The sequence below is a fragment of the Chelonoidis abingdonii genome, chromosome 2 (genome assembly GCF_003597395.2).
Source record: "Chelonoidis abingdonii isolate Lonesome George chromosome 2, CheloAbing_2.0, whole genome shotgun sequence".
NCBI lineage: Eukaryota > Metazoa > Chordata > Testudines > Testudinidae > Chelonoidis > Chelonoidis abingdonii.
In genome coordinates, this window is record NC_133770.1 from 135261540 (window position 1) to 135288612 (window position 27073).

Sequence of the window (27073 nt, forward strand, 5' to 3'; positions counted from 1 at the left end):
TTCTAGTATTTGCTGGCCGTTGGTTAATGTCATTTTGGACGGGAACAGCCAAAATCCATGAACTGTACACAGCTGCTTGTGGTCTTTATGTCTGCTGGCTAACCATTCGGGCGGTGACAGTTCTAGTCGCATGGATGCCGCAAGGTCGCAGAGTGATTTTTCAGAAGGTTAAAGAATGGTCCCTCATGGTAAGTTCTTGATAGAAGAAAGCTTTTGCTATATTATCAAACAGCATATTCTGCTTTTTTAGGTGTTAATGAGATTTATACTTGCTTCCTCCTACTCTCAAACTCACCTTGTATTATGTTTTCTTTTTTGATCGCCAGCCCCCTACCCCTAAATCTACTCAATCTGTGTTTGGACTTTTGAACAGTAATCACTGTTCTGTTGAAATCAGTATTCCAACAGAATGTTAACAAATCAGTCCTTTGAGTGCCACAGTACTAACTATTTAACTACTATATTTCATTTAAATGTGAACGTAATACAGGATACTATCCGTGAAAACCTGTGTCACATGATCTCAAGAAATATTTGTTTACGGTTGTTTACTTCTATATACAGTAACAGATGAAAATTGTGAAGTGTTCACCTGTTTAGAGACTGAATGTTATTAGTGAAGTGGCGAAAATAAGACTGGAGATGTTTGTCAGTTATAGGAAACCATTTGTTTTGTACAGGCATATGTTGTGTACCTGCATGGTGCACATTTTCAGAAAGCTCTTTCAGATCACCAAATTTGTGGCATTGTTGAAATGAATACATTAAAAAAACACAACTTCCTCTCCAGTTATGATGAGACAGAATTTTCATAATAGTTCTTATGCTAGCAGTGACTTTATAACACTGAGGGAAGTTTTCATCATGATCAAGGCAAGCCCTCATCTGTCTCAGTTGGTTTTAGTTATAAAATTTCCATACTCAACCTTTCTATAATTCTGGAATCGTAACATTTTTTCCCTTTGTGGATACATTTGAGAGATGCATGGGGAATGGAGTAACCTGTGAAAGATCCACTCAAGGTTGCATCTTCCTGGATATTTACAGACAAAGCAGCTTTAATAGATGTTTCATGCATAACTGTCTCCCTCATCAGCACATTCTTTACTTCATTTATAGTTTCTTTAGTTTGCCAAAGGAAATTGCCAATATCAATACTAAATTATATTCTTGGGTCTGTCCTCTGCACCCCTGCACTGACAATGTTAATTAGATCAGGATGCCTTTGCTTTTATTATATGCAAAAAATTCAAGGACAGAAGTATGTTGAATCAGTTAATCAATTTAACAAATACTGTATAACATGTAAATAACACAAAAAACTCACATCTTGACCATAAGTTTGTGGAGGAGGGGAAACATTGGAAGAATCCTTTCTGATTAAGTACTGGTCATTGGGTACTTTCCATACCTGTGACAGTCAAATATGAGTATGTGGTTTAAAAAAAAGGAGGACATCGATGAGGATCCTGTTAATTACTTTTTTGAGCTAAAAAGGATTAAAAATACAGATTTTGTAACTACAGGTGTGTATTGTAATTTACAGTTAACAGAACTTAATTTTGCATATATACTAATTCAATATCAAATTTTTCTACCTTTTTGTTTTTCTCTTTAAAGAGTAAACATACAGAGGCTTTAAACTTCGAGAAATTGAGAGGTGCAGGTTTGACCAGAACTAGCTGTCTGGCATCATTTATAAATCAGACTTTTTGTGTTTTAGATAATGAAGACACTGATAGTAGCTGTGCTACTAGCTGGTGTGGTTCCACTTCTGCTTGGTCTTCTGTTTGAACTGGTAATTGTTGCTCCTTTGAGAGTTCCTTTGGATCAGACACCTCTATTCTACCCATGGCAGGTCGGTTAATTGCTGGTTTTGTTTTTAATTTAATTCAGACTTTTCAACACTTCCTTGCTTTTACTGGAATATGAGGTTCTCTAAAGGCTTTTATAAATACCGTATGAGGTATGGTTTCTTATTTGATTAAGTATTAAAGCATTTTTCAGTTTCTATCCATGTGTAGTGTTAAAAAAGGAAAAATAGGCAACTAGTGGGTTATGGGGGTTCCTAGCGCTGTTAAACCAGAAGGAGGTTGCTTGGCTCTTTGGGATCACAGGTTCAGATTTTCACAAGATCTGTTTTAGCTCCCATCTTTGACATCTATAAGTTAAGTACAACCCATCTGGGAGAACCAGTATCCATAAGGGAGCAGAGAAGAGGCAGAGACTGGGAAAGGCAGAGAAAAAACTTTAAGATGTTGTTTATTTTTTTTTGTTTTCATGTATTAATCCTCTGCTGTTCTGCACACTGGAAAAGGGATTAGTGAAAGACTTGTGTTTAAAGTTTTTTATTTAAAGGTTATGCTGTAAAGGGCTTTTATAGTTAAGAACACTTCTGTTTTACACTGTTAATACATGGTGAATTGTATATTAACATGCTGTATTGTAGCAAACATGTCTGAGTTACACAATATGTAGTCATTAAGAAAAAATGGCCCACTAAAAGGTTTTACTGGATTTTTGTGGCCTTATGCTAACTTAAAGTTGCCCATTTCCCTGGCCTCGGTACTTTAAAATAGTAATGGTTGTTCACCTCCTGCCTGTGTAAAGTGACATAAGGAGGAACTGTTGTCCCAGATTATCCAGTTATATCTGAATTTCCTTGCTAATTGGATTCGACTAGCAATTTTAAGATGGACTAGGAAAAGAGGGCAAAGATCCTTTAAGGGGTTGATACAATATGTGGAGTTACTGTGGGCTGTAAAGGTATATCCAGACTACCCGCCATATCGGCGAGTAGTGATCGATTTATCAGGGATTGATATATCGCATCTCATCTAGACGCGATATATCGATCCCCGAACGCGCTCCCAGTCGACTCCAGAACTCCACCGGAGCGAGCGGCGGTAGCGGAGTCGACGGGGGAGCCGTGGACATCGATCCCACGCCGTGAGGACGGGAGGTAAGTCAGAATAAGATACTTCGACTTCAGCTATGGGAATATTGTAGCTGAAGTTGCGTATCTTACATCGACACCCCCCCCCCCCAGTGTAGACCAGGCCTCAGTGACAACTAGGTGTTTTTTCATCCCAAACTGAACTTCGAATAAGCTCTTTTAAGCACATTATAAGATAGCATGTAAAAGCTGCATCTGCCAAGTAAGAAAAAGTATTCTGAGATGGTGAATCTCTAACTTCTATGCAAACAAGTTTTTATTTACTTACAATAACTAGGTGTTGTGACAGGGCAAGGCCAGATGACTATAGAAAAGTAGTGGGAGATAGATATATTAGCCTCAGGTTAAACAAATCCCTGGTGCCAGGATAAGTAAATGTCAGCTGCTCTGGGTCAATTAAGACACCTGGTGCCAATTAAGAGCTTTCCAGAAGGTAGGGAGGATGCTAGGTTGATTGGGACACCTGAAGCCAATCAGGGGCTGGCTGAAACTAGTTAAATGCCTCCCAGTTAGTCAGGTGGGCGGGATGTCAGGAGCTGTGGGAGGAAGTTGCATTGCTGGAGAGACTGAGCAATACACACTATAGTAGGCATAAGGAAGGAGGCCCTGAGGTAAGGGTGAAGTGGAGCTTGAGGAAGTGGGGGCTGCTGTGGGGAAGTAGACCAGGGAATTGTATGTGTCCTGTTTCTAAAAGGTCAGCTACCATAGCTGATACTATTAGGGACCCTGGGCTGGAGCCCGGAGTAGAGGTCAGAGGGTGGAGATGGATGGCAGGAGAGAGATCACTTGACCATAAATATTGTACTTATATTGCAGTGTTAGGTTCACTCCCTCAGGGGCACCTGGCATTGACCTCTGTTGGCAGACAGGATACTGGGCTAGCTGGACTTTTGGTCTGACCCAGTATGGCCATTCTTATGTTCTTATGTTCATAGTGGCTTTTCAGCTAGCGTGAACTCACTGCAAATATTGATGCCTTCCAAAGATGAGTCACTTTAGCATTCAGGTGTGTGTCTCAGTTTCCCCTTCTAGCCAGCAATGTTTACCATGGCTTCCGTGCTGTGATAAGCTTTACGTTTGTTTACATGTACAATGTGGGACAGCATTACCATGATGCCTCTTAACATATGTACTTCCTTCACTACTTCTATCACCTCAAAAGGTCCTTCCCAAGAATTTTGCATTTTTTCCACAGGGCTTAATACTAATACTGTGTCCTCTATTTCAAAAGATTGTTTAAAAGTATGTTGTTCATATCATGCTTTTTGTTTGGACTGACTGTCCCTGAGTTTAGTCTGAACTGTATCTATGTCTTTTAACTCTTTTCTGAACCTTTGTACATGTTCATTGACTGGCTCTCCCTCTGCCTCTTCAGAAAAACCTCTCCCCATTTTCCCTTACTGGGGCTCCCTCTAAGACATATTCCCTTATTCATTCTAGAGTGCAGTCTGTCATTTTCCATCCGCAGAACGTTGACAGCTGACAGCTTCTTCAGTAACAGCGGTTGATTCCTCCCTGAGGGCATGTGTCTTTCCTCTGCCATACAGGAGCTGGCCTTGGTCCCTCCTGCACCTGGAAACGCACTGATTTCTTCTGCTGCAGTGGAGCTGGAGGGACCTTCCCCTCTCCCCTTAGCAGTTTCTGAATCTTTATAATTTCCTCCTGGAATCCTAGCACAATATTCCCTTTTACTATGGGCTACAATGTTCACAGCCTTAGTCATATACAAAATATTCCCCACAAGCATTTCCATGCGAATACTGTTTTGCACCCCTACTACTAAGTCACTCTTTAAACCTTCCCATTCCAAATGAACTCAGGCCAGAGGCACGAGAATTTTTGTTTCCTTAGTGCCAGAAGCTCTACCTCCTGGCTAAGCAACAGGTCAGTCCTTTGGACCATGCTTTTCCTGACCAGAGAGATCTGGGCACCAGTATGTCTCCACCCTATGCATTCTTTGCCATTCACTTTGGTAACTTTAATAAATTCCAGGTCTACATCCACAAGGTCAGACCCCACAAAATTCATCAGAGGAGCTGCAGGTACCTCTTGGGGTCCTGTGTTAAGGACAGCTGCATTCATCTGGGCTGGAAAGGTTTGGGCTTGGTTTCTTTTATTTTAGGGCATTGATTTCTCAGGTGCTCAGTGGAATTACACTGGAAGACCTTCTTGGATCATTTTCCTGTCCCGGAGGTCTGTGATGGGGATTTCTAGGAGAGGACTGATTCTGGGGAGATGAGTGCCTGTGCCCTGAACCTCACTATTTCCTACTGGGGTGGGGTCGCTTTACCCTAGGTTTGTGCTCCTCATTCTGCGTCTTGCACTCATTAGACATCTGAGCTTGTACAAAAGAATCAGCCAGGATGGCAATTTCCTGTACAAAATGTATCAGATTTATTCTTCTACGAGTGATTGCTCATGTGTATTCCACAGTAGGTGTGCGTGCTCGCCATGTGCACTAGTGCCGGAAGTTTTTCCCCTGGCAGTACCCGTAGGGGGGAGCACCCCTCGCGAACCCTGGAGTGGTGCCTCCCTGGCGCGGTATAAGGGGAGCTGCGCGCTCCCCCCACCTTCAGTTCCTTCTTGTTGCCAGTGAAGGTGTGTCAGAACTGCTTAGCTCCAGCCTTGCTGCAGCTTGCCCCAGAACTGTTTGTTCAGTAGTACCTGTAGTCAGTTTAGTTTTCAGTAAAGTTTAGTTAGTTAGTGAGCCCAAGCCAGGGCATGCCCCGTGCTCCAGGATTTAAGTCATGCGGCTCCTGTAGGCGTTCTGTGCCAAGGAGTGATCCCCACACAGACTGTCTGCTCTGCTTGAGAGAAACTCATATCAGAGAAAGGTGCAAGATCTGCAAGCCGTTCAAGCCCCAGACTAAAAAAGAAAGGGACATTAGACTCCGGGCCACCCTGATGGAGTCGGCGCTGGCCCTGACCCTGGCATGCTGCTCTGATCCAGCACCTGGCACTACAGCGTTGGTATGCGGAGACCCTCCTGTACGTTCGGCTAGTCAGCGTTGCTCCCATTTCCACGGGGCATATCAAGAGGATTGGAAAGACACTCTCTTCTCAGTGGCACCAAGGGAAGTCTGTGACAGAGACTAGGCCCATGTCAGGTAGTCCTCGGTCCCCATGGGGCCCAAGGCCTCCGACTCACGCGGAGTAGAGTAGCCCGGCCCCTGTGGATCAGGCCTCTCCGGATGTCATCTACGCCCGAAGCCCTCCAGGCAGCTAAGGACGTCATGGTCCATGGCGGTCCCAGGAGTGCTGTCGATATTGGCCCCATGCTCCAGAGGCAAACCGCCACTGGGATCGCCGCAGTCACTGCCAGCCCGGTACTTGTCTCGGTTGAGGGAATGTTCCCAACACTGCTTACTGCCCAGTGACCATTCAGGGCTCAGTCCATGTGAATCACTCTTGACACCGGCTAGACTGTCCGGATGGGTGCCATCCGATCAGGACTCCTGGCATCGCTTGTCTTCATGGAGCGAGCACAGACGGGACCGTGGCAGATGTCACCAACAGTCCTCGTCTCGAAGGCGGTACTGCAGTCAGTCGCAGCATGACCGATGCCATTCCCACTCAGAGTCCCGCTCAAAGTCTCTACCAAGGCAACATAGCTCCGGGCATTGATTGTTGTCACTTAGCCATCGCAGGTCCACCCGTTGAGACTGCTCACAGAGCAGCCACTATCATCGATGTTGTTCTCCTGCCTCAAGGTCGCAATCCCGTGACTGAGGTAGATCCCGGCACCGTCGCCACTCCTGGTCCGGAGGCAGCAGCGTGTCGTATCCCAGTCCGACCTCTGCTCACAATCACTTTTCTACAGGCCAGGTGAGCCAGCCTGATCAGCCGGCCCCACTGGTGCCTCAGCAAGTGCAGTGGCACCATGCATCGTGGCTGGCCCAGTGGTACCAGTGGGCAGCGTGGCCTCCGGCACAGCCCCTGATAGGGGCTCGCTTGGTGGCCGGGGCGTTGGAAGCACCATCAGCCTCCATCCCTAGACTGCTGAGGAAAGAGTCAACAAGACCTGCTTCCTCGGTGCCCTGCCCGGAGTCTGACCAGGTGGTAGATCCTCCAGTGCCAGCTGACACCCAAAGCACCACACTGGCCTCGTTGCCCCGTCCAGAGGAGCTCATTGTGGCCCCACCCTCCACCATCCCCCAGGAGGACTACCGGGCCCATCAAGAATTACTAAAAAGACTGGCAGCGAGCCTCCATCTCCAGGCAGAGGAAATGGAGGAGCCCTGAAACTCCCTGTTCAATATTCTGTCCCCCTCGGCACCGGGCAGGGTGGATTTGCCACTCCATGAAAGGGTGGTGAAAATTTCACATACCCTATGGCAAACACCAGCCTCGTTGGGTCCCATCTCTAAGAAGGCGGAGCACAAGTACTTTGTACCCAGTAAGGGGCATGAGTATTTGTATACTCACCCAGCCCCTTGGTGGCAGAGTCGGTCAACCACAGGGAGCGACGGGGCAGCCAGCCCCGACCCCAAAGAACAAAGACACTCGGAGGCTGGATGCTTTCGGGAGAAAAATGTATTCATCATCAGGCTTCCAGTTGAGAGTAGCAAACCATCAGGCTCTCCTGAGTCACTACAAGTTTAATCTCTGGTGATCCCTCCCCAAGTTTGAGGACTCCCTCCAGGAACACGATAGAAAGGAGTTTAAGGAGCTCGCGGAGGAAGGGACAGCTGCTGCAAGGGCGTCCCTACAGGCAGCTTCGGATGCAGCGGACACGGCCGCACGGTCCATGGCCTCAGCGGTGTCCATGAAACGGGCATCCTGGCTTCTGCATTCTGGGTTATCCGGCGAAGCACAGTCGTACATGTAGGATCTCCCTTTTGACAGGAAGGCACCGTTTGCGGAGGAAACGGACGCAAGGATGCATGGCATGAAAGACTCCTGCACGACCCTGGGCCCCTATGTCCCTGCTCCAGCAAAACCCAAGTTCAAGCCACAGCAGGCTCCCTCCCAGGCCGCCCTCCCGAAATACGAGGCCGCCCGTAAGAAGTGACGGGACTATAAGAAATGCCCGCAAAGACAAAACTGGTCTGCCCCCCAAGCCTGGGTCCTCTGAGGGCAAGCAGACCAGTAAAAGGTGGTTTTGACAGGATGCTCAGGGGTACCCTGCTAGTTTTCAGCAGGGATCCACTCCCAATAAAGCTCTCTTTTTTACAATTGGCTGTGTGCCTTCCTCCCAGAATGGTCACGGCTCACCTCTTGGGCCTGGCAGTGGGTCTGCCATGGCCTTTGCCCGTTCCGCGTGGATCTGCTCTCTCAGGACCAGGGCCGTCTCCTCCACTCCAACCTGACACCTCTTCGCCTCTTGGTGTGGCTAGGTGGCGAGGAGAGGACATGCTCAGCTTCAGTTCAGCGTGTTCTTGAGAGTAGGCGGCCCTCCACTCACTGCTCCAACATGGCGAAGTGGTCTCGTTTTGCTAGGTGGGCAACAGACCAAGGTGTATCCCCAACAGCCGCCCCGATCCAGCTTATCCTCAATTACCTCCTCCGCCCCAGGGCCTGACGCTCTCATTGGTCAGGGTGCATCTGGCAGCCATATCGGCTTTCCATCCCCTGGTGCAAGGACACACGGTGTTCTCCCATGCTATGACCGGCCGGTTCCTTAAGAATACGGCTTTACCCGTATTCTAAGCCCCTGGTCCCACAGTGGGACTTGAATCTGGTGCTGGCTTAGCCTACGGGGCCCCCGTTTGAGCCGCTGGCCACGTGTTCCTGGTCTCACCTCTCATGGAAGGTGACCTTCCTAGTTGCTATCACGTTGGCCAGGCAGGTCTCAGAGCTCAGGACCCTGACCTCCGAGCTGCCGTATATGATGTTTCATGAGGACCAGGTTCAGCTCCGTGCACACCCCACGTTCCTCCTGAAGGTGATCTCCACCTACCACATGGGTCAGGACATTTTCCTACCAGTCCTTTGCCCCAAACCTCACGCGACTAATGAGGAACGCCGCCTCCACACGCTCAGTGTGATGCAAGCTCTGTCATTCTACCTCGAGCGAACCAAGCTGTTCAGAAAGTCCTTACAGCTGTTTATCACCTCAGTTGAGCGCGCAAGAGGCCAGCTGATTTCCACTCAGCAGCTGTCCAACTGTATCACTTTGTGCATCCACTCCTATTACGAGCTGGCGGGTGTTTCCCCACCACCTATTGTTAGGGCACACTTGCCGCAGGCACAGGCCTCGTCGGCTGCCTTTGTGGCCCACATCCCTGTTCAGGACATCTGTAGGGCTGCCACGTGGTCTTCTTCGGTTCACACATTCACCTCGCACTATGCGATAGTCTCCCAAACCAGGGATGATGCCGGGTTCGGCAGGGCGGTACTCCGTCCCGAGAAATTATGAACTCCTACCCACCTCCAGCAGATACAGTTTCGAATCACCTACTGTGGAATACACATGAGCAATCACTCAAAGAAGAAAAGACAGTTACCTTTTCTATAACTGGTGTTCTTCGAGATGTGTTGCTCATGTCTATTCCACATCCCGCCCTCCTTCCCCGCTGCCGGAGTTGTCTGGCAAGAAGGAACTAGGGGTGGGGGGAGTGCAAAGCTCTCCTTTTACCACGCTAAGCAGGCGCCACTCCAGGGTCCGTGGGGGGCGCTCCCCCCCCACGGGTACCACTAGGGGAAAACTTCCGGCACCGGTGCACATGGCGTGCGTGCACACCTACTGTGGAATAGACAGGAGCAACACATCTTGAAGAACGCCAGTTACAGAAAAGGTAACTGTCTTTTCCATAGTGCATGTCTGACCGTCTCAGAAGAGTTGCCTAGGAAATGGCCTTGAGCAAAGAGATCAAACAATTGGTCATAGTTCTCAGCTCACTTTCTCTTTACCTTTTTTATCATTAGATCACACATTTTATAGTCATACTCACTATAACTCATGCCAGCACATTTCCTGGGTTTCCTAAATTGTAACTGTCATAAACAGATGGTTAAGGGTTAATGTCTCTTTTGCCTGTAAAGGGTTAAGAAGCTTAGTGAACCTGGCTGACACCAGACCAGAGGACCAATGGGGGGACAAGATACTTTCAAATCTTGGTGGAGGGAAGTCTTTGTTTGTGCTGTTTGTTTTGTTCGTCGTTCGCTCTTGGGGCTAAGAGGGACCAGACGTGCAGCCAGATCTTTCTCCAATCTTTCTGAAACAGCCTTTCATGTTCAAAATAGTAAGTACTAGCTAGAAAAGGCGGATTAGTCTTATGTTTGTTTTCTTAACTTGTGAATGTTTATTTTGCTGGAAGGATTTTTGCCTCTGTTTGCTGTAACTTTGAATCTCAGGCTAGCGGGGAGGGAGTCCCTCTAGGCTATATGAATCTGAATACCCTGTAAACATTCACCATCCTGATTTTACAGAGATAATTTTTTACTTTTTCTTTCTTTAATTAAAAGCTTTCTTTTTTAAGAACCTGATTGATTTTTTTTCCTTGTTTAAGACCCAAGGGATTGGGTCTGAACTCACCAGGGATTGGTGGGGGGAAAGGAGGGGGGGGAGGCTAATTCCTCTCTGTTTTAAGATCCAAGGAGTTTGGATCAGTGTAGTCTCTCAGGGTAGCCCAGGGAGGGGAAAGTCTGGGAGGGGGAAAGGAGGGGGGATGGTTTATTTCTCCTGGTTTTAAGACCCAAGGGGTTTGGGTCTTGGGTTCCCCAGGAAAGGTTTTGGGGGAACAGACAGTGTGCCAAACACTATATTTTGGCTGGTGGCAGCGCTAACAGATCTAAGCTAGGAATTAAGCTTAGAAGGGTCCATGCATGTCCCCACTTTTGGACGCTAAAGTTCAAACTGGGGGAAAAAGACCTTGACAGTAACCTATACACTTCAAGAGTAATTTGAAACCTGTGCAAAAAGCCTTTTTAAATTCAGGATATTTCAAAGCCTCTCCAACTGACATTTCATTAAATATATTTAAAACTGTACAGGAGAGTTTTGCAATCAGTATGGGGACTTCCTTGTTCTCTGGAACCTTATGAACCTCACATAGCTATTCAAAATTGCTAAGATATTTGTCAGTACAGTCTGTTTACTTGTATGCTGTGCACAACTTCTCAGCTGAATGCTCTTTGGATGAAGGGAATGCCTGGGGACTGCAGGATCTATCCATGTCTTGCCATCATATCCAGATTATACTCTCTCTCCTTTTCTAGGGCTTCTTTGTCTTTCAGTTACATAACTCATCAGTGTGCATCTTCCTGCTGCTGCGTTTCTGCCATCCTTTCCTTGGCTTTCACATCTGTGTACCACTTCTGGTGTTCACACTCTGTCTTTTTGTTCTTTCTCCTACCTAGCCAGCTCTAGCTTTATAGTTGCTTCTCTGATGCTCATGTTTATGCTTTACTATTGTTCTATTTCTTTTAACCAAAATAAACAGAAAATAACAAACTGTAAAGTCTCTTTATTGTGCCCAGCCACCACACTTGAGACTCACTTAAAACTGTTATACCAGTGCTTGAAGTGTAAATCTCCCATCAAAATACCAGTCTTGGTATAAATCCTCTTTCAACTACACCACTGTCACATTCTGGGGTGCAGTCCAGACCAGCGAGGGGTTGTGTCAGCAGTTGCCCTGCAAACTTTTGATGCCTCAGAAAGATTTGCTGCTATAGCTCCGAACTTGGGTCACTCTCAGTCAGCCTGCAGGTCACACCCTGAGTATGTATGGCCACAGCTCTGGTCCAGTAACTGATCCCAGAATCCTGCCAGCAACACTTCAGTAACACTCTGTCTCCCAGCAGCGTTGGTTGTTGACTTACAGGGTGACCCCAACATACTCCCAGGCCCGAATTTTCTCAGAAATGTGTGTTCTGCACTGTCCAGCCCTCTCCTGGGCAGTTCAGATATTAGAGGTTCCTTGCCCCCATAAGGGGTCAATACGCAATAGGTAGTTGGAGTTTACTCAAACAGTTCAGTTCAACCATAGCACTGGATTAGTTTTAAAGAATAAAACTAATTTATTAACTACAAAAAGAGATTTTAGATGAATACAAGTAACCATTTCTGACTTTGTAATACCTTGTACAAGAGAAATAAAGATCTGACGCTTCCTAGTAGCTTAAATTTGACAAACTAGACTTTGAATCAAGATATAATCCATACCACACGTTCCCAACAACAGTACTAAAGTCAGGATCTGTCCCGGGTTGTTCCTTTGTATTCTTAGGCATTTGAGAGAAGGAGCGGGGATGTTTTTGCCCCTCACTTTTATAGTCCAGTCTCCCTTGGAAGTGGATTCTTCTGAGGATTACTGCTCAAAGCAAAGTTTATTCAAACATTAAAGAAGGCCATGTGGAAGTGGCCGCATGCTCTTTCTTCTCCTCTGAGTATGCTGAAATACAGCTTTGCCTTGTCTCACTCTTGCTGTCTCAAGAACCTGTTTACTACTTTTATGTAAATTGAGGTAAACAAACATTCCATTGTATAAGATAAACCTGTTTAACCACTCTTGCTTGTCAGGGTTGTGTGGGTTTGAACATGTGCTACATCACAGACGGGGAATTCATAACTTTACATATAATGTTGCCATGATATTATTGACCAGTGCATTATCAGTTTTCAGATAATACCTCACAAGTCATATTTTGTACAAAGATTATTACAGAAATGTGTAGGGTGTGAATACAGGGGTGCATTTGGTCATAGGTTTATTTTTGTATAGATCTGTTTCTTTCTCATGCTGTTAAAGAGAGCTCTGGTGGTTTAAAATTTTATGCAAAGTACACTTAATGCTATGGTGGCACAGCTGATTCAGTGTAAACATTACCTATGCTGACAGGAGAATCTCTTCCATCAGAGTAGGTAATCCGCCTCCTTGAGAGGCAGTAGGTAGGTCAACTGAAGAATTCTGGGCTCTGTTTACACCTACCACATGCTCCCTTGAAGATGTAAATCAGAAGATACCTCTGTGTGGAGCTTTGGAGGAGGGGGTATTTAAGCTATGGGTGAAGCCTGAGGAATCAATACTGGCTCTGGGGGCAAGGCAGGGGGTCATGTGGTCTAATCTCAAGATGAGATACTAGACAAAGGAGCTGTACCCTGAAAGTATACCTGTGGACCTCAAGACAGTGGCAGTGCCTGGACTCTTAATCCTCTGGAGTCTGAACAAACATCTGGGAGGTCAATGGTTAGAGCTCCCGTAGCAGTTTGCTGAGGGGCCAAGAGGAGACGCTTGCCTGGGGCTGTTCCAGTCTTCCTAATGTGTAATGAGTCAATCCTAACAGTTCTGTAGCTGTCCATAGCGCATTTCAAATAAAATAAGGTATACAAGAACTGAATTTCTAATGTAAAAAGTTTTTGAAAGAACCTTTTTGCTTTTATTATGTGTATAAACAAACAATCCCATTGTTTTTTGTTTGCGGGCCACCTCTAAGGAAAGATACTTCATGGATCAAAAGGCCTAAAATCTAACCTACGCTTAAAATCCCCCTAAAAAATCCAGTTTGTTTACTGTGAACTCCCCTAGTTGAGGGCTGCAACATAGATAAAACACCAACTTTTCAGCTGGGTGGTTTATCTACATATAAATGGTATTGATTATCTCCCTGGACATGCATCACGTCTATCCTTGTGAACAGGCAGGATATTAAAAATCTCTGAATTACTTCAGTACTTGCATATTTCTGTGCCTTGCATTCTCCAACAAATATCGTAGAACTTCAGTTACAAATACCTCAGGAATGGAGGTTATTCATAACTCTGAAATTTTTGTAACTCTGAACTAAACATTATGATTCTTTCTGAAGTTTACACCTAAGCATTGACTTAGTACAGCTTTGAAACTTTAGCATGCAGAAGGAAAAGGCTGCTTTAAACCATCTTAATTTTAAATGAAACAAGCACAGAAACAGTTTCCTTACCTTGTCAAATCTTTTTTAAAACTTTCCCTTTATTTTTTTTAGTTTGTTTAACACAGTACTGTACTGTGTTTTCTTTTTTTCTCTCTCTCTCTCCTGATGCCTGATTGCATACTTTCGGTTCCAAATGAGGTGTATGGTTGACCAGTCAGTTCATAACTCTGACGTTCTACTGTAGATGTCTTGCAAACCAAAATAAAACTAAATTAGAAATACAAATCTTAACAACCTTACCTGTCCAGTTCAGGAGTGTACTGAAAGAATGCAATGTTTATATTATTTTTTATCATTGGTTTAATAATAGCTGGGATGTCCTTTTGTACAAAAATCTCAAAGCTTTTTACAAGCACTCAAGCCTCGCAGCATCCTTTTTTTCTCACGATTTTGCAAAAGATGCTATCTTTAAACTACTCCACTTTGTAAATAAAAACGCAATTTTCTAATGGTTTTAAGTAATTTTGATATTAAAAATTTGTTGTAATAAATCTTTGGCTGGTCAAGATACATTTAGAAAATACTGACAGTTGACTTTTACTATTATGTTCACTTTTATAAAATTAGGACTGGGCTCTTGGAGTTCTGCATGCCAAAATAATTGCTGCCATAACTCTGATGGGCCCACAGTGGTGGTTGAAAACAGTTATCGAACAGGTAAGAAAGTAACATTTTTTTTCTTTGTTAGAACACATTAAAATATAAGTTAAGGATAAAAAAGAACAAAAACAAGGAAGGACCTGAATCGAAGATTGGTAACTTCTATTTCAAAAGCCATGTATGTCCATCCCCCACTCCATTTGAGTTAACATTATATTGCAGCTTTTCTTTCTCCAAATGCCTGGTTATATCTTGCAATGTTTTTCCTCCAGATATTTCTTAACAATTTTATTTCTTGGTGCTGATTTTTCTCATTCATCATAACTTTTTTTTTGGTCCTTGAGTTTGTCTTCTGATTTAGATATTACCAGGCACAAAATTTTGTTAACTGGGATTCCAGGCTATAAATAAAAATAAGCTATATGGAAAAAATCCTTGAGAATAGTGTAGTCTTTGAAAAGTTTTGATTTTCTTTTTTTAATATTAGCTAGGAAATTTAAAGTTAAGGTTAAATTTGGAAATTATAATGTATGGAAATACACAATTAAAGTTATTCATTCAGTCTTAACTTATTGTCTGCCAGCTGTGCACACACTGTACATGGAGACTTCTTGCTAAAGGTTCTTGTTTATGACTTTAAGTCTGTAATCTACTAAATCTACTTTATTTGCGTAGTTGGTCTCTGAAGTTGAACTCTGGAGTACATGGCTTTGTACGTACATGCAAATTGCCTACCGTGCTGCACCCATGGGTATAAGCTACCTAATTTGAGGTCCAGCCTTTAAAGTGTAGTTGTAGGCCACATCTGGAATATTGTGTCCAGTTTGGGGCTCCCCACTTCAGAAAGGATATGAACAAATTGGAGAGTCCAGCAGAGGACAACAAAAATGATTAGGGGACTGGGACACATGATTTATGAGGAGAGCCTGAGGGAACTGGTCTTATTAAATCTGCACAAGAGAAGAGTGAGGGGGGATTTGATAGTAGCCTTCAACCACCTGAAGAGGGGGTTCCAAAGAGGATGGAGCTCAGCTGTTCTCAGTGGTGGCAGATGACAGAACAAGAAGCAATAGTCTCAAGTTGCCGTGGGGAGGTCTAGGTTGAATGTTAGGAAAAACTGTTTCACTAGTAGAGAGGTGAAGCACTGGAATGGGTTACCTAGGGAGGTGGTGGAATCTCCATCCTTAGAGGTTTTTAAGGCCCAGTTGGCAAAACCCTGGCTGGGATGATTTGTTAGGATTGGTCCTGATTTGAGCAGAGGGTTGGACTAGAGGACCTCCTGAGGTCTCTTCCAACCCTAATGATTCTATAATAATCTTTTTAAAAATAATACCTGTGAGGTTCTATGTTTATTTTAATAATCCTAGATCATATCTATTCAATTTATAAGTAAATAGATGGTCTTTCTAAATGCCAACCTTGTCAACTCACCCTGGAAACTGAAGGTCAGCCTGTATTACTTCTGGTTTACAAATCATGAGTAGTAGTAATTTTACACCAGTTTAGTGCAGTAATGACTTCCTGTTATAATCAAGATTGGGACCTCATTGAACTGGATGCTGTAGAAACACATAGTAAAGAGACCCTGTATGTCCAAAAAGATAATCTAAGATAAAATAATATTCTGTTTTATTAATGGTGGAATAGAATCTTGCTTTCTTCCATAGCTGCTGGCTTTTTAGTGTTAACAAAGAATACAAAGCAGTAAACATTTATTTTAGTAAAGTTAAGCAGCTATATCCTTAGAGAAGGTAACTGTTGTACAAGAAAATGCCAGTTTTACATAGTCAATTCTCCAAATAAAATGGTGTTTTAAGAAGTTTGTAGTGCCAGATACCACAGCTGTATGTCACTGCTAAATCTCTGTATGGCAATGCTTTAATTTGAAACAGTGTATTGTTTTTGATAATTGTCCCAAACATTGTCTCATTTGGTGAAGTGAGGTAAATGCTTCACTTTATGCTATATGGGCCCTATGTAAATGCCAGACAGTCAGAATATTTTTCTCTATAGACACAGGTATTTTTGTTTAAGTCTCTCTTACTCTTATTTTAGGCTCAGCTACATCACTTCTCTGTTTTGGGATCATTAGCAGGGTGATGGAACAGTGTTTGAGGGCAGGATTGTTACTCGGTTTTCATTGCTCTGTAGATTACACCAAGTAAAAATGGTGTGGGTGACCTTAAATGTGTTTCCATTCTTTTTAAGTTTAACTTATTTTTGAAATTTAGACGTTCTAATATTTGTGGGGAGTTTGTGTTTTTTCTTTACACAAGTAATTTCTTGAAGGATTTTGAAACCTCACTATCTCAGAAATGCTTTTCTACATTGCTTGAAGCTTTCTAGAAAAATCCTACTCCGATAGATGATACTGCATGCCAACTTTCTTATGGATTAGTCAAGTGTTGGCAAGGTTGGGAGTCAAAATCAGTCTTAGAATGGTAGAATCAACCTTAGTATGGAGACACAGTAGTAAACTGATCAATCCTAAATATGATTGCACTTTTTCTACTCAGAATATCCAAGTCAGTTCTTTGAAAAAAATACATAAATGTTCACAAACATCAATTTTGAACACTAAAGTCAGAAAATGGAATAATTGTTATAATACCACGAATAACTCAGGATATATGTCATGTATTTTTATTGTATGTATCTAATACATTAAGCTACAGCACAATTTAAACCTGGAATAGAAAATAGAAAAATATTGCATACAGATGTGCATTGTGAATCATCAGTGTTAAAATGAAGTTTCAGTTTCCTAACTTTCAAGACTTTACAAATATGAAAACTTGATATTACTATTTTAAAGGTATGTCGAGAGTTTTTAATATGACTGTTCCTTAACCAAAAAGGAGAGCAGTAAATAAGAAAGTTAAAGGTTTCCTGAGACTTACCTTTAATATCACTACATCTTTTAAGCAATAAATGAGGGTCTATTTCACATTTTTCTCGTTTCTTATCCATTCCTCTACACTATCCTGCTATGAGAGGAAAGGATATAACTGCCTTAAATTGACTCAATCTTTGGAAACATGACTAGATGACAAATGAAAGTGAAAATTAATAGAAAAGTGGAAGTTGGTTTCAGATGATGGATTCTATACCAAATTAACCAAGATTAAGGAGGAAACTTCTCCTCCAAAAAATTGATTTTGAGAACTTTTTGTTACATAGACATGAGCAACTAAAGAATATTAAGATAAATAATTCTTACTGGGCTTACAGAGAAAGCTAAGTGTCACTTGGGAAGAATAAGGTATCTACATTTATTTATTACTCCTGGGAAAATTCTGCATAAAAAAAATTTAAAATGTGCACAATATTTTAAAATTCTGCAGGATTCTGTATATTTTATTTGGCAAAATAACACAATATAATCATGCCAGTTTCAATTAGTTTGGTGATTTATTTCAATATACCTGTCAGCAAATATGTCTAACAATACAGACAACAAAAAAGATTCAGGAAATGTTTTTTGACAAATAGATTCCTTGCTAGGCATATAAATACCGAACTTTGAGTAATTCATTTGAACTACAATAAAGAAACGTATTTCCCGCTCCCCTCAGAAGCAGTGAAAAGGCTTGGGGGAGTCGAGGATAATGGAGGAGCTGAGGGAGAGGGAAGTAATTGCTAGGAAGGAGCCTGGAAGTGAACTTGGAGAGTTGTTGTGTTTTGGGGGGAGGGTGGCAGGGGGAAGTATGGATGAGATTTTTTAGGGAGGAAGGAATTGTTAGAGAGTTGGGGAACCTCCCCCATGCAGACCCTGGCTGATCCTTAGGCCTGGTCTACACTAGGGCGGAGGGGATCGATCTAAGATACGCAACTTCAGCTACAAAAACAGCGTAGCTGAAGTTGACGTATCTTAGATAGACTTAGAACCACTTACTTCGCATCCTCACGGAGCGGGATCGGTGACTGCCACTCCCCCATCAGCTTTACTTCCACCTCTCATCGAGCTGGAGTTCAGCAGTCGACGGAAGAGCTATCAGGGATTGATTTATCACATCCACACTACACACAATAAATCAATCCCCGATAGATCGATTGCTACCCACCAATGTGGTGGATACTGTAGACATACCCTTAGCCTCTCCCATTCAATCAAGCACATCTGTCCCATCCCTGTGTGGCCCTGCACCTCTACTTCCCTGTCCCCATGTGGCCCTGAACCTCACTCAGCCAGAGATAGCTGCTCCTGTCTCCATGTGTCCCTGCACCTCCACTTCCCATTGAGCCAGGCATAACTGCCCCTGTCCCCATGTGTCCCTGCACCCCCACTCCCATTCAGCCCCGGCTCAATGTCATCACCCACTAGCTCCTATGCCCCCGCCACACTCTGTCCCTCCTGCTAACCCTTCTGAACCCCAGTCTGTATGACCCCGTCTCCCAGCAACCCTGTGTGCCCCGCTCTGTCTGTCCTGGGCCTTCTCACTTGGCCCTATGGGCATGGTGCTGTGAGGAAGGCAGCCTCTGCCCCCTCCCTCTCTGCGGTTGGCTGCTGCACTCCATGAGCCAGCTGCCCTCTCTTCTGGTGCCACAGCAGCTCCTGGTGGGCAAAAGGTATAACTGCACTGTGACCGCTCTCACAGCTTCTCTTCACCTCCCCATCACCAGAGTCAATTATTCTGTGGGGTAGAAGAGAAATGTGAGGGGAACATTAATTCTGTGCTTGTACAATGGTGCAGAATGCCTCCAGGAAAAATTTATAGACACTTCTGTAGTATTTATCATGTTAATATCTAAGCACCTTTTCAACACGAAGATATATCACTTACCTCTGGAAGATGGAACTCTCCTCCTTTTTCTAAACTGCTTTGTTAGTCCTTTCCTACATACGCTAGGGCAACAGTTAGTTGCTGACAGTAGTTCTTCCTGGTTCCACTTCAGCTGATTTTAAAAGGAATTTAACTGCTAATATAGACTGGATAAAACAATTCTTAATAAGGTTACAGAAAGTATGAAACAGACTTGTTGGAACCACTTTGGAATTTCTTCCCTTGACTTTTCAGAAGAGCCTATATTTGAGCTTCAGATCATGCTGCCAACACTCACTTGTTCCGTCAAGCTCTTGGTTCAATGATATTTTGGTTTTAGTTTGGAGATTTTGGGGTAGCTTTATTTTTTGGTGGGTTGGCTGATTTTATCATAATATTCTTATCACCATATTTCCTTTCACACCCAACTGCATGCAAGTTACTTGTTCTGTGTGTACACATGCCTACTGAATGGCATTTTGGTACAAGTTTACACTACATTACTTTGTACTTGTACACCAAGGATACAACTGTAGATTTAAAGGTGAGGAAAAATCTAATAGTGACTACTGTTTTAGGCGACAGAGTTCTGTGGCACCTTATAGACTAACAGACGTATTGGCGCATAAATAAGCTTTCGTGGGTGAATACCCACATCATCAGACTCAGTTTTAGGTATTTCACTAGGATGAAAGTTAGAATAGAATGGATGGGAGGTAGACTAGATGCTACAGTTCCTTGTTTTTGCAGTTTACATTGCTGACATTTATGGAGTAACTGGGGTATAATAAAACCTATTAGAAAAAGGACTACTGAGGGAGAAACAGAATGTGTTGTGTGTTACAGTAGTATGTGTATCTGTAGACATGCAGATATCTCTGAATTGAAGAGTAATGATAGTGTGAGAGAGCGAGAGAGATTGTGTATTATTAAAATTAGAAACCTGGACATATTTTAAAGAATGTAAATATGGTAAACTTAATGTATAATGAAAAATTACATAGGTATGTATGCTAAGTACTTTCATAATTATGGATCAAAATTCATGGAATAAAAAATTAAATTAACAGTTGTTAAACACCTGCTTTATTAAAAACTAGTTACTGAAACATTTTTGTATTTTCATAACATCACCAGCAGTACTAAAAATAAGTTTTGCAGTTGCTGCTATTTTTTCTACAGTCATAGCCATTTCTCCAACTCTCCTGAAAAACAGCCTTTCTTAGGCCTGGTCTACACTAAAAACCTAGATTGACCCGCTACACCACTCAGATGTGTGAAAAGTCCAGACATCTGAACACTGTAATTAAGCCAACCTAACCCTTGGTATAGACAGCACAGGAAGGTGGATTACAGCTGTGTCACTGTAGCATTTCAAGTGTAGACAAGCCCTAAGTCTGTGGTAACCTGTGAAGGTGTCACCACAGTTATTTAAGTAGGTACATTTAAGGAAAATATTGAAATACTAACAAAGAAATTTGAATTATGAAAAACACTTTTATTTATCAAAACCTGTAGCGATTGTTTCTGAATCACTCTTCCTAATTGTTTTGTCTTTCTTCTTAGGTTTATGCAAATGGCATTCGTAATATCGATTTACATTTTATAATTCGTAAACTGGCAACACCTGTCATCTCTGTTCTATTGCTTTCCCTTTGTGTACCTTATATCATCGCTTCTGGTGTTGTTCCTTTGTTAGGTAAGTATAAATTATAGGTAATTGTTTCATTGTCTGGCCATTGTACCGAATAGGGGCTGTGTGTACGCTACCACTTCTCTCGGCAAATTTTGTGTCACTCAGCGGTGTGAATATTCCACCACCCTGAGTGACATAAATTACACCAGCATAAGTGCTAATGTATTGGCGGGAGAGCTTCTCTTGCTGACAGCTACCACTGCTCGTCGGGTGTGGATGAATTATGTCGATGGGAGAGAACTCCCATTGAGACAGAGCGGCTACACAAGAGAGTTTACAGCAGCACAGCTGCATCGCTCTCTAGTGCAGACATAGCCTTAGATGTAATAAAGGGAATACAGTACAGCATCAATGTTAACTAGCAAATTTAAATGCTTAAATAGTGATGTCATCATGCATTTTGTGTAATTTTTTTGATACATTGAATATAAATATGTTTTAATGAGGTATTAGAGAGACTAAGTGGGTGAGATAATATCTTTTATTGAACCAACGTTTGTAGATGAGAGAGACAAGCTTTCACAGAGCTCTTCAGGTCTAGGAAATGTATGCAGTATGTCACAGTTAAATACAAGGTGGAATAGATTGTTTAGCATATTAATTAACACTCATTTCATTTCAAGGTGAAGTGGCCAGTTAACATCTCTCCAGTTATTTGGGGGAAGGAGCGCTGGGTGATGTGAGGGTTAAATGGATTATATATATATTGTTGTAATAAGCCATTAATCCAGTGTGTCACTTCGGTCCATGATTTTAGTGTCTAGCAAAGTTAGGAATTTAAGCTCCCAGGCTCATTTTTTGAAAATATTGTGCAGATTTCCATTAAGGATGACAACTGAGAGGTCAGATATAGAGTGATTGCTTTGTGAAAAGCAGTCACTCACAGATGATATGGTGTTTTCATCTTTTATCATTTTCTGTGTGAGTTCATTAGAGAGTGATTGTCTGGTATTACCCACATAGTTGTTGTTGGGACATTTTGTGCATTGGATAAGTACGCCACATGTTGTGATAGGCATGTGTAGGACCCATCGATCTTGAAAGGTGTGTCCTGGGGGATGTTGATCATTGTAGCAGTGGAGATATGTTTTACAGGTTTTGCATCTGTTGTTCTCCAGGGTCTGGTGCTGCTTTGAGTTGTGTCCTGGTCTGAGGAGAGTTTGCTTCTGATCATGAGCTTGAAGAAGTTGGGGGTTGTTTGAAGGTCAGAAGTGGGGGCTCAGGAAAGATTTCTTTCAGGATGTGGTTCCTTTTGAGTATGGATTATAATTGTTTAATGATACCATGTATGGCTTCCACTGTGGGATGGTGGTTGACACCCATGGTTGTCAAATATCACAGAAGCCAGGCACTTTTTAGTATAGGTGGACATATTAAAAGCTTATTGAGCTGAGGAAAAGGAGTTAAGTCTTAGAGAGGGTGCAAAGGGAAGACTAGAGTAGGGGAAACTAATTTATTTTGTTTTGTATTGTTATCACTACATTAAAGTTGTTCAAATGTTTCTGAATTTGAGTTTTGCTTAAATTTGAGTTCCATAGAAGTGGACTGTTTCCACCTGCTTTCTAGACCAGTAACTAAATTGTGCAAATTTCAGCAGAAACATCAATAAAGGATTCAAAGTTTTGATGAAACATCAGTTCTTCTTCGAGTGATTGCTCATATCAATTCCAGTTAGGTGTGTGCATGCACTGCATGCACGGATGTCACAGACTTTTTCCCAGTAGCTACCTGTTGGGCTGTGGAGCCCCCTAGAGTGGCACCAATATGGCGTTCTATATAAGACCCTGCCGGCCCGACCCCACTTCAGTTCCTTCTTACCGCCCATGACGGTTGTTGGAACAATGGTCTCTTGTTTCTCAACTGCTCCACTGATCCCTAGCTTTCTCTTAGTAGTTACCTTTGTTAGTTAATTGTTGATAGTTATCTTAATGTTAAGCATTACTGTAGTGTTAAGTATAGTTCAGTAGTTGAGGGCAGTTCCGCCTTTCAACGGCTGCCCTGTGGGGCTCTGGGGCATGCCATCCCAGGGCTTCAAACCCTGCAGTTCTTGCAACAAGCCCATGCCCATGGGCGACCCCCACGACTCCTGCCTTCAGTGTCTGGGGTAGGGCCATCAGGCCGACAAGTGCAAAATCTGCAAGGTGTTAAAGCCCCGAACAACAACTCCTCATTGAGTCCGCGTTGTGTCCCTCTCAAGATGCGGGACCGAGCACCTCGGTGTACAGTGCTCCCCCAGCGGTACCGGCCACGGCACCACAGAAGATCCTGCGCCTGCCTCGGGACCGACAATCTCCCGGGCCCCAGAGACACCCACCCCGGCACTGTTCCCACTCCCTAATTGCTCGAAAGGAGCAAGCCTTGGGAGGACACTCCGTTAACCCCGAAGTGGTCGCTCCGGCCCCAACCGAGCAAACTTCGGACCAGGCCTCTAAGCCTGACAAGACCACTAGGCCCCAGTCTGTTCATACCAACGCTGCACAAGTGGAAGAGGTTACGTTGCCTTCCACTCCAGATACCTTTAAGGCCGCCGGAGAGCTCATCGAAATGACAGCACTGGTGTCCCCGATCCAAGCACCAGCTCCGGCCCAAGTCCTGGTACTGTCCAAGGGTAAACCCGCAATGTTAGGACTGTCAGCCCTCAGACCAGCATCTTCACACTGCGTCGTTCAGAGTCCCGGCATCGCTCCAAGTACCAGTCTGACTCACAGCAGCAGTTAGACTCGCAGTGCTGGTCCTGCAGCCACGACTCTCTAAGTCATTCACGCTCGAGGTTGCTGTCGACTGCTGGAACATGGTCCCGCTCAAGGTCCAAGTCACGTTCAGCAACCTTGCGGCACCGTTCGGACCAACACCATTCGGAGTGCCGATCCCCACGCTGGTTGTTGCCACGGCACTGGCCCACAACTTGTCGCCGATCCTCTTCGCAGCACTGCTCTCCATCGCAGCACTAGTCACCAGAGCGGTACCGCTGTCCATCATGGCACTGTTCTTCAACATGGCATCAGTCACGATCAGCTCTACCATGCCAATCTCCATATGACCCTTGTCTGTACCCCCTCTGCTCCATTTGCGCACCACTCCTCCTTGGCTGTCACGATCCCCATCCCCTTCCAGCAGATCGGGGAGAGCTTCAGGGGTTTCAGACATTCCCCAGTCAGGCCTGGAAAGCCTCAGTCGTGACCCTCTGGTGCCCAGTCGCAATTTTGGACCCCCAGGCATATCATCAGGCCCAGGGCATCCCCTGATTGCCCAGCTGATGTCACTGTCAGACACCAGGTCTCCTGAGGCAACCCTCAGACACCCCCTTCCAGACTCGGAGCAACCCGCAGAGTCAGCACCCGTGGTAGGGGCTACCCCAGGTGCCCAGGAAGAGCTACCCATAACTGACCAAGGGTCCACCTCTGACCTAGCTCTCCCGGTGGAGTCATCTTCGTCGTCCCCTGATGAGGCTGTGGCTGGCACATCCACATCTAGTCCACCTCCGATGGACTTTAGAGTCCTACAAGAACTGCTTAGGCGTGTAGCCCTAAATATGAACCTTCCATTCCCCCACACCTTCCCCTCTGTTGGAATAGCCAGCAAGAAGAAACTGAAGTGGGGTCGGTCAGGCAGGGTCTTATATAGAACACCATATTGGCACCACTACAGGGGGCTCCCCAGCTGGCCCAACAGGTAGCTGCTAGAAAAAAAGTTTCCGATATCCATGCACGTGGCGCACGGACACCTAACTGGAATAGATATGAGCAACACATCTCGAAGAAGAACAGTTACAGAAAGGTAAGTAACCATTTTTTTTGGTTACCACTTGTTTGTTGTTAAGCTTTTATATGTGAAGCAGTTATGGATATAGAGAGTACAGTAATTGTACCAGTTTGTCATTCACCTCTTATATGAATGTAGGTGAACATCTCATCATATCTGAAACTATATATATGTTATTAAGCAAGCAGGACTCCTGCTCACTGTTTGGTTTTGCAGCTTGGGTTTTCACAATGCTTACAACTGCAGGGCCAAGTGCCCGGTTGTTATGTTGGATCTTTTAAAATTCTGGACATGTTGTTTGCCTGTTTTCCAATAAAAGTGTAACATACATGAGCACATACAGACTGTGTTCACAAACTCATGATTTCAATTAAATGAGGAAGTGGGGGTAAAACTAGATACTTACTAGCAATAGAACTGAAGGTATGTTTGTTTGGATGTGTAGGCAAATTAGTTTATTTTCCTCAATTATGATTCATTTAATACATAGTATTTAGAAATACATATTTCATGCTAATATTTAGCCTTACTTGTGGTAGTTCACTGGGGCAGACGGGGAGAAAAGTGCATGTTCTGTTCAGTAGTACTATTAGATTCTGCAAGATGGAATGGATATATGTGGACCTAACTATATATATATTTTGCAGGTGTTACTGCTGAAATGCAAAATTTAGTACAGCGCCGAATTTATCCTTTCCTACTCATGGTGGTGGTTTTGATGGGGATCCTGTCCTTCCAGGTCCGCCAGTTCAAGCGCCTTTATGAACATATTAAAAATGACAAGTAAGTACAGATCACCTGCCTTGTAGGTGGAAATTTTTCTTAAATTGTGGCAAGTGAGGTCAGACCTCTTTTGTGTTCAGCACCATTATTGCTGTGTCACGTGATGGAATGGGCACATTCTTCATGCACATCCTTGGTACCAATCATATATAATTAGAAAGCATATTTGCTTTAACATATTTGAACAAATGATATTTGCTGTGTACTGATTTTTCTCAATGTGACATGTTAGAAAAGTACTGGGGAATTAAATATTTAGCTGAAAAATCTCAATATGTGTAAGTTCCTAATAAAAGTGCAAGATTCCTTCACAATAAAGTACCTCAATAAAATATTGTTACTAAGAGACTGGATGGCTAAAGAAACTTGCAGTGGATTTCAGGTTACCAGTTCAAATATGGCCTCCGCTGGTATTTGGTAGCAATGAAAAGTCATTAAAATGTAACAGCTCTAGATGATTTTGTTTCATGAGAACAGCCATACTGGGTGAAACCAGCTGTCCATCAAGACTAGTATCCTGTCTTCTGATATGGCCAGTGCCAGGTGCTTCAGAGGGAATGATCAGAACAAGGCAATTCCAAGTCATGCATCTCCTGTCATTCAGTCCCAGCTTCTGGCAGTTGGAGGTTTAAGGGCACCTAGAGTGCGTGGGGGGTTTCCCTAGTAGATGTATGTGCTTTAGAAAACTAAACCTGAATGGCTCTCTTATTGACATCATCTCTAGAGAAAACAAAGACTGGATAAATGAAATGAGTGAGCAAACATCTCACCACTAGATGTCCCTTGCAGCACTGTGGAGAGGCATAGTGGTAGCACAGCATGGGAAAGTACAGCCTGTGCTGCATTTGCACTGTGAATAAGCAGATTGTTTTACCCTACAAAATTTTCAGTTTGATACTACTCCACTTTATTAAAAATTTAGCTACTGTTCTGTACTTGATTGAAGAGCAATACACATTTCCTCTCTGTAAGTAACCTTATTTTACAACAAATCATCCTTGTAGAAAAGGGAAACTTACACAATCAGATTTTGAAGTAATTTACAAATAAAGCATATGCATGCAAGATAGTTCTTTAAACTTAACCTTGTTGAATTAAATCATTGATATAGCACAGAACTTCAACAGGGAATGTGGCTTATGCTGTTTATGTGAAGTTGTAAAATAAGTGCACATGACAAAAGGTGACAGTTTGGAAAAAGGAACATGAGAAAAGGCTGAAGAAGACAATGATAGATTGGTTCCTGAAGGAAGTGGGTTCTCAGGAAGAATGAGTAGAAAGAGGGGGCTTCTGAGCATGGGGATTAACGTTTAAAAAGGCATGAAACTGAGTGCAAAAGGCAAAAAGCAGTAATGTGACAGGATTAAGAAGAATGTAAGGAGCGATTTGGCAAGGAGGCAGTGGTAGAAGGAAATTACATTGTGCCAGGGTCAACAAACTACTGCCTCTCAAGGAGGTGGCTTTACTGTGCTGATTGTAGAAGCTCTCTCATCTGTGTAGCATCGTCACTGAAGCACTACAGCGACACAGCTACATCCCGACTGATGCAGCGTTTTAAGTGTAGACCTGCCCTCAGGCGGTGGTTGTGAAGAAGAATTTGAAAATGTAACCCATCTACAAAGGGTAGAAATATTTCTTTAAAATAAAAACTGAGAT

The 27073-nt window shown here is 43.5% G+C and overlaps 1 protein-coding gene across 4 annotated transcripts in view; it reads left to right on the top strand.

Moving 5' to 3' along the window:
* Nucleotides 1–27073, top strand: part of MARCHF6 (membrane associated ring-CH-type finger 6) — a 123648-nt gene that overhangs the window by 94017 nt on the left and 2558 nt on the right. For all 4 annotated transcript variants that reach the window (XM_032796330.2, XM_075062675.1, XM_075062676.1 and 1 more), the window contains exons 21-25: nt 7–188; nt 1724–1858; nt 14381–14470; nt 20743–20875; nt 25282–25417. In XM_032796330.2, coding sequence (XP_032652221.2) covers nt 7–188; nt 1724–1858; nt 14381–14470; nt 20743–20875; nt 25282–25417 — 676 coding nt within the window. The remainder of the gene's footprint in view (nt 1–6; nt 189–1723; nt 1859–14380; nt 14471–20742; nt 20876–25281; nt 25418–27073) is intronic.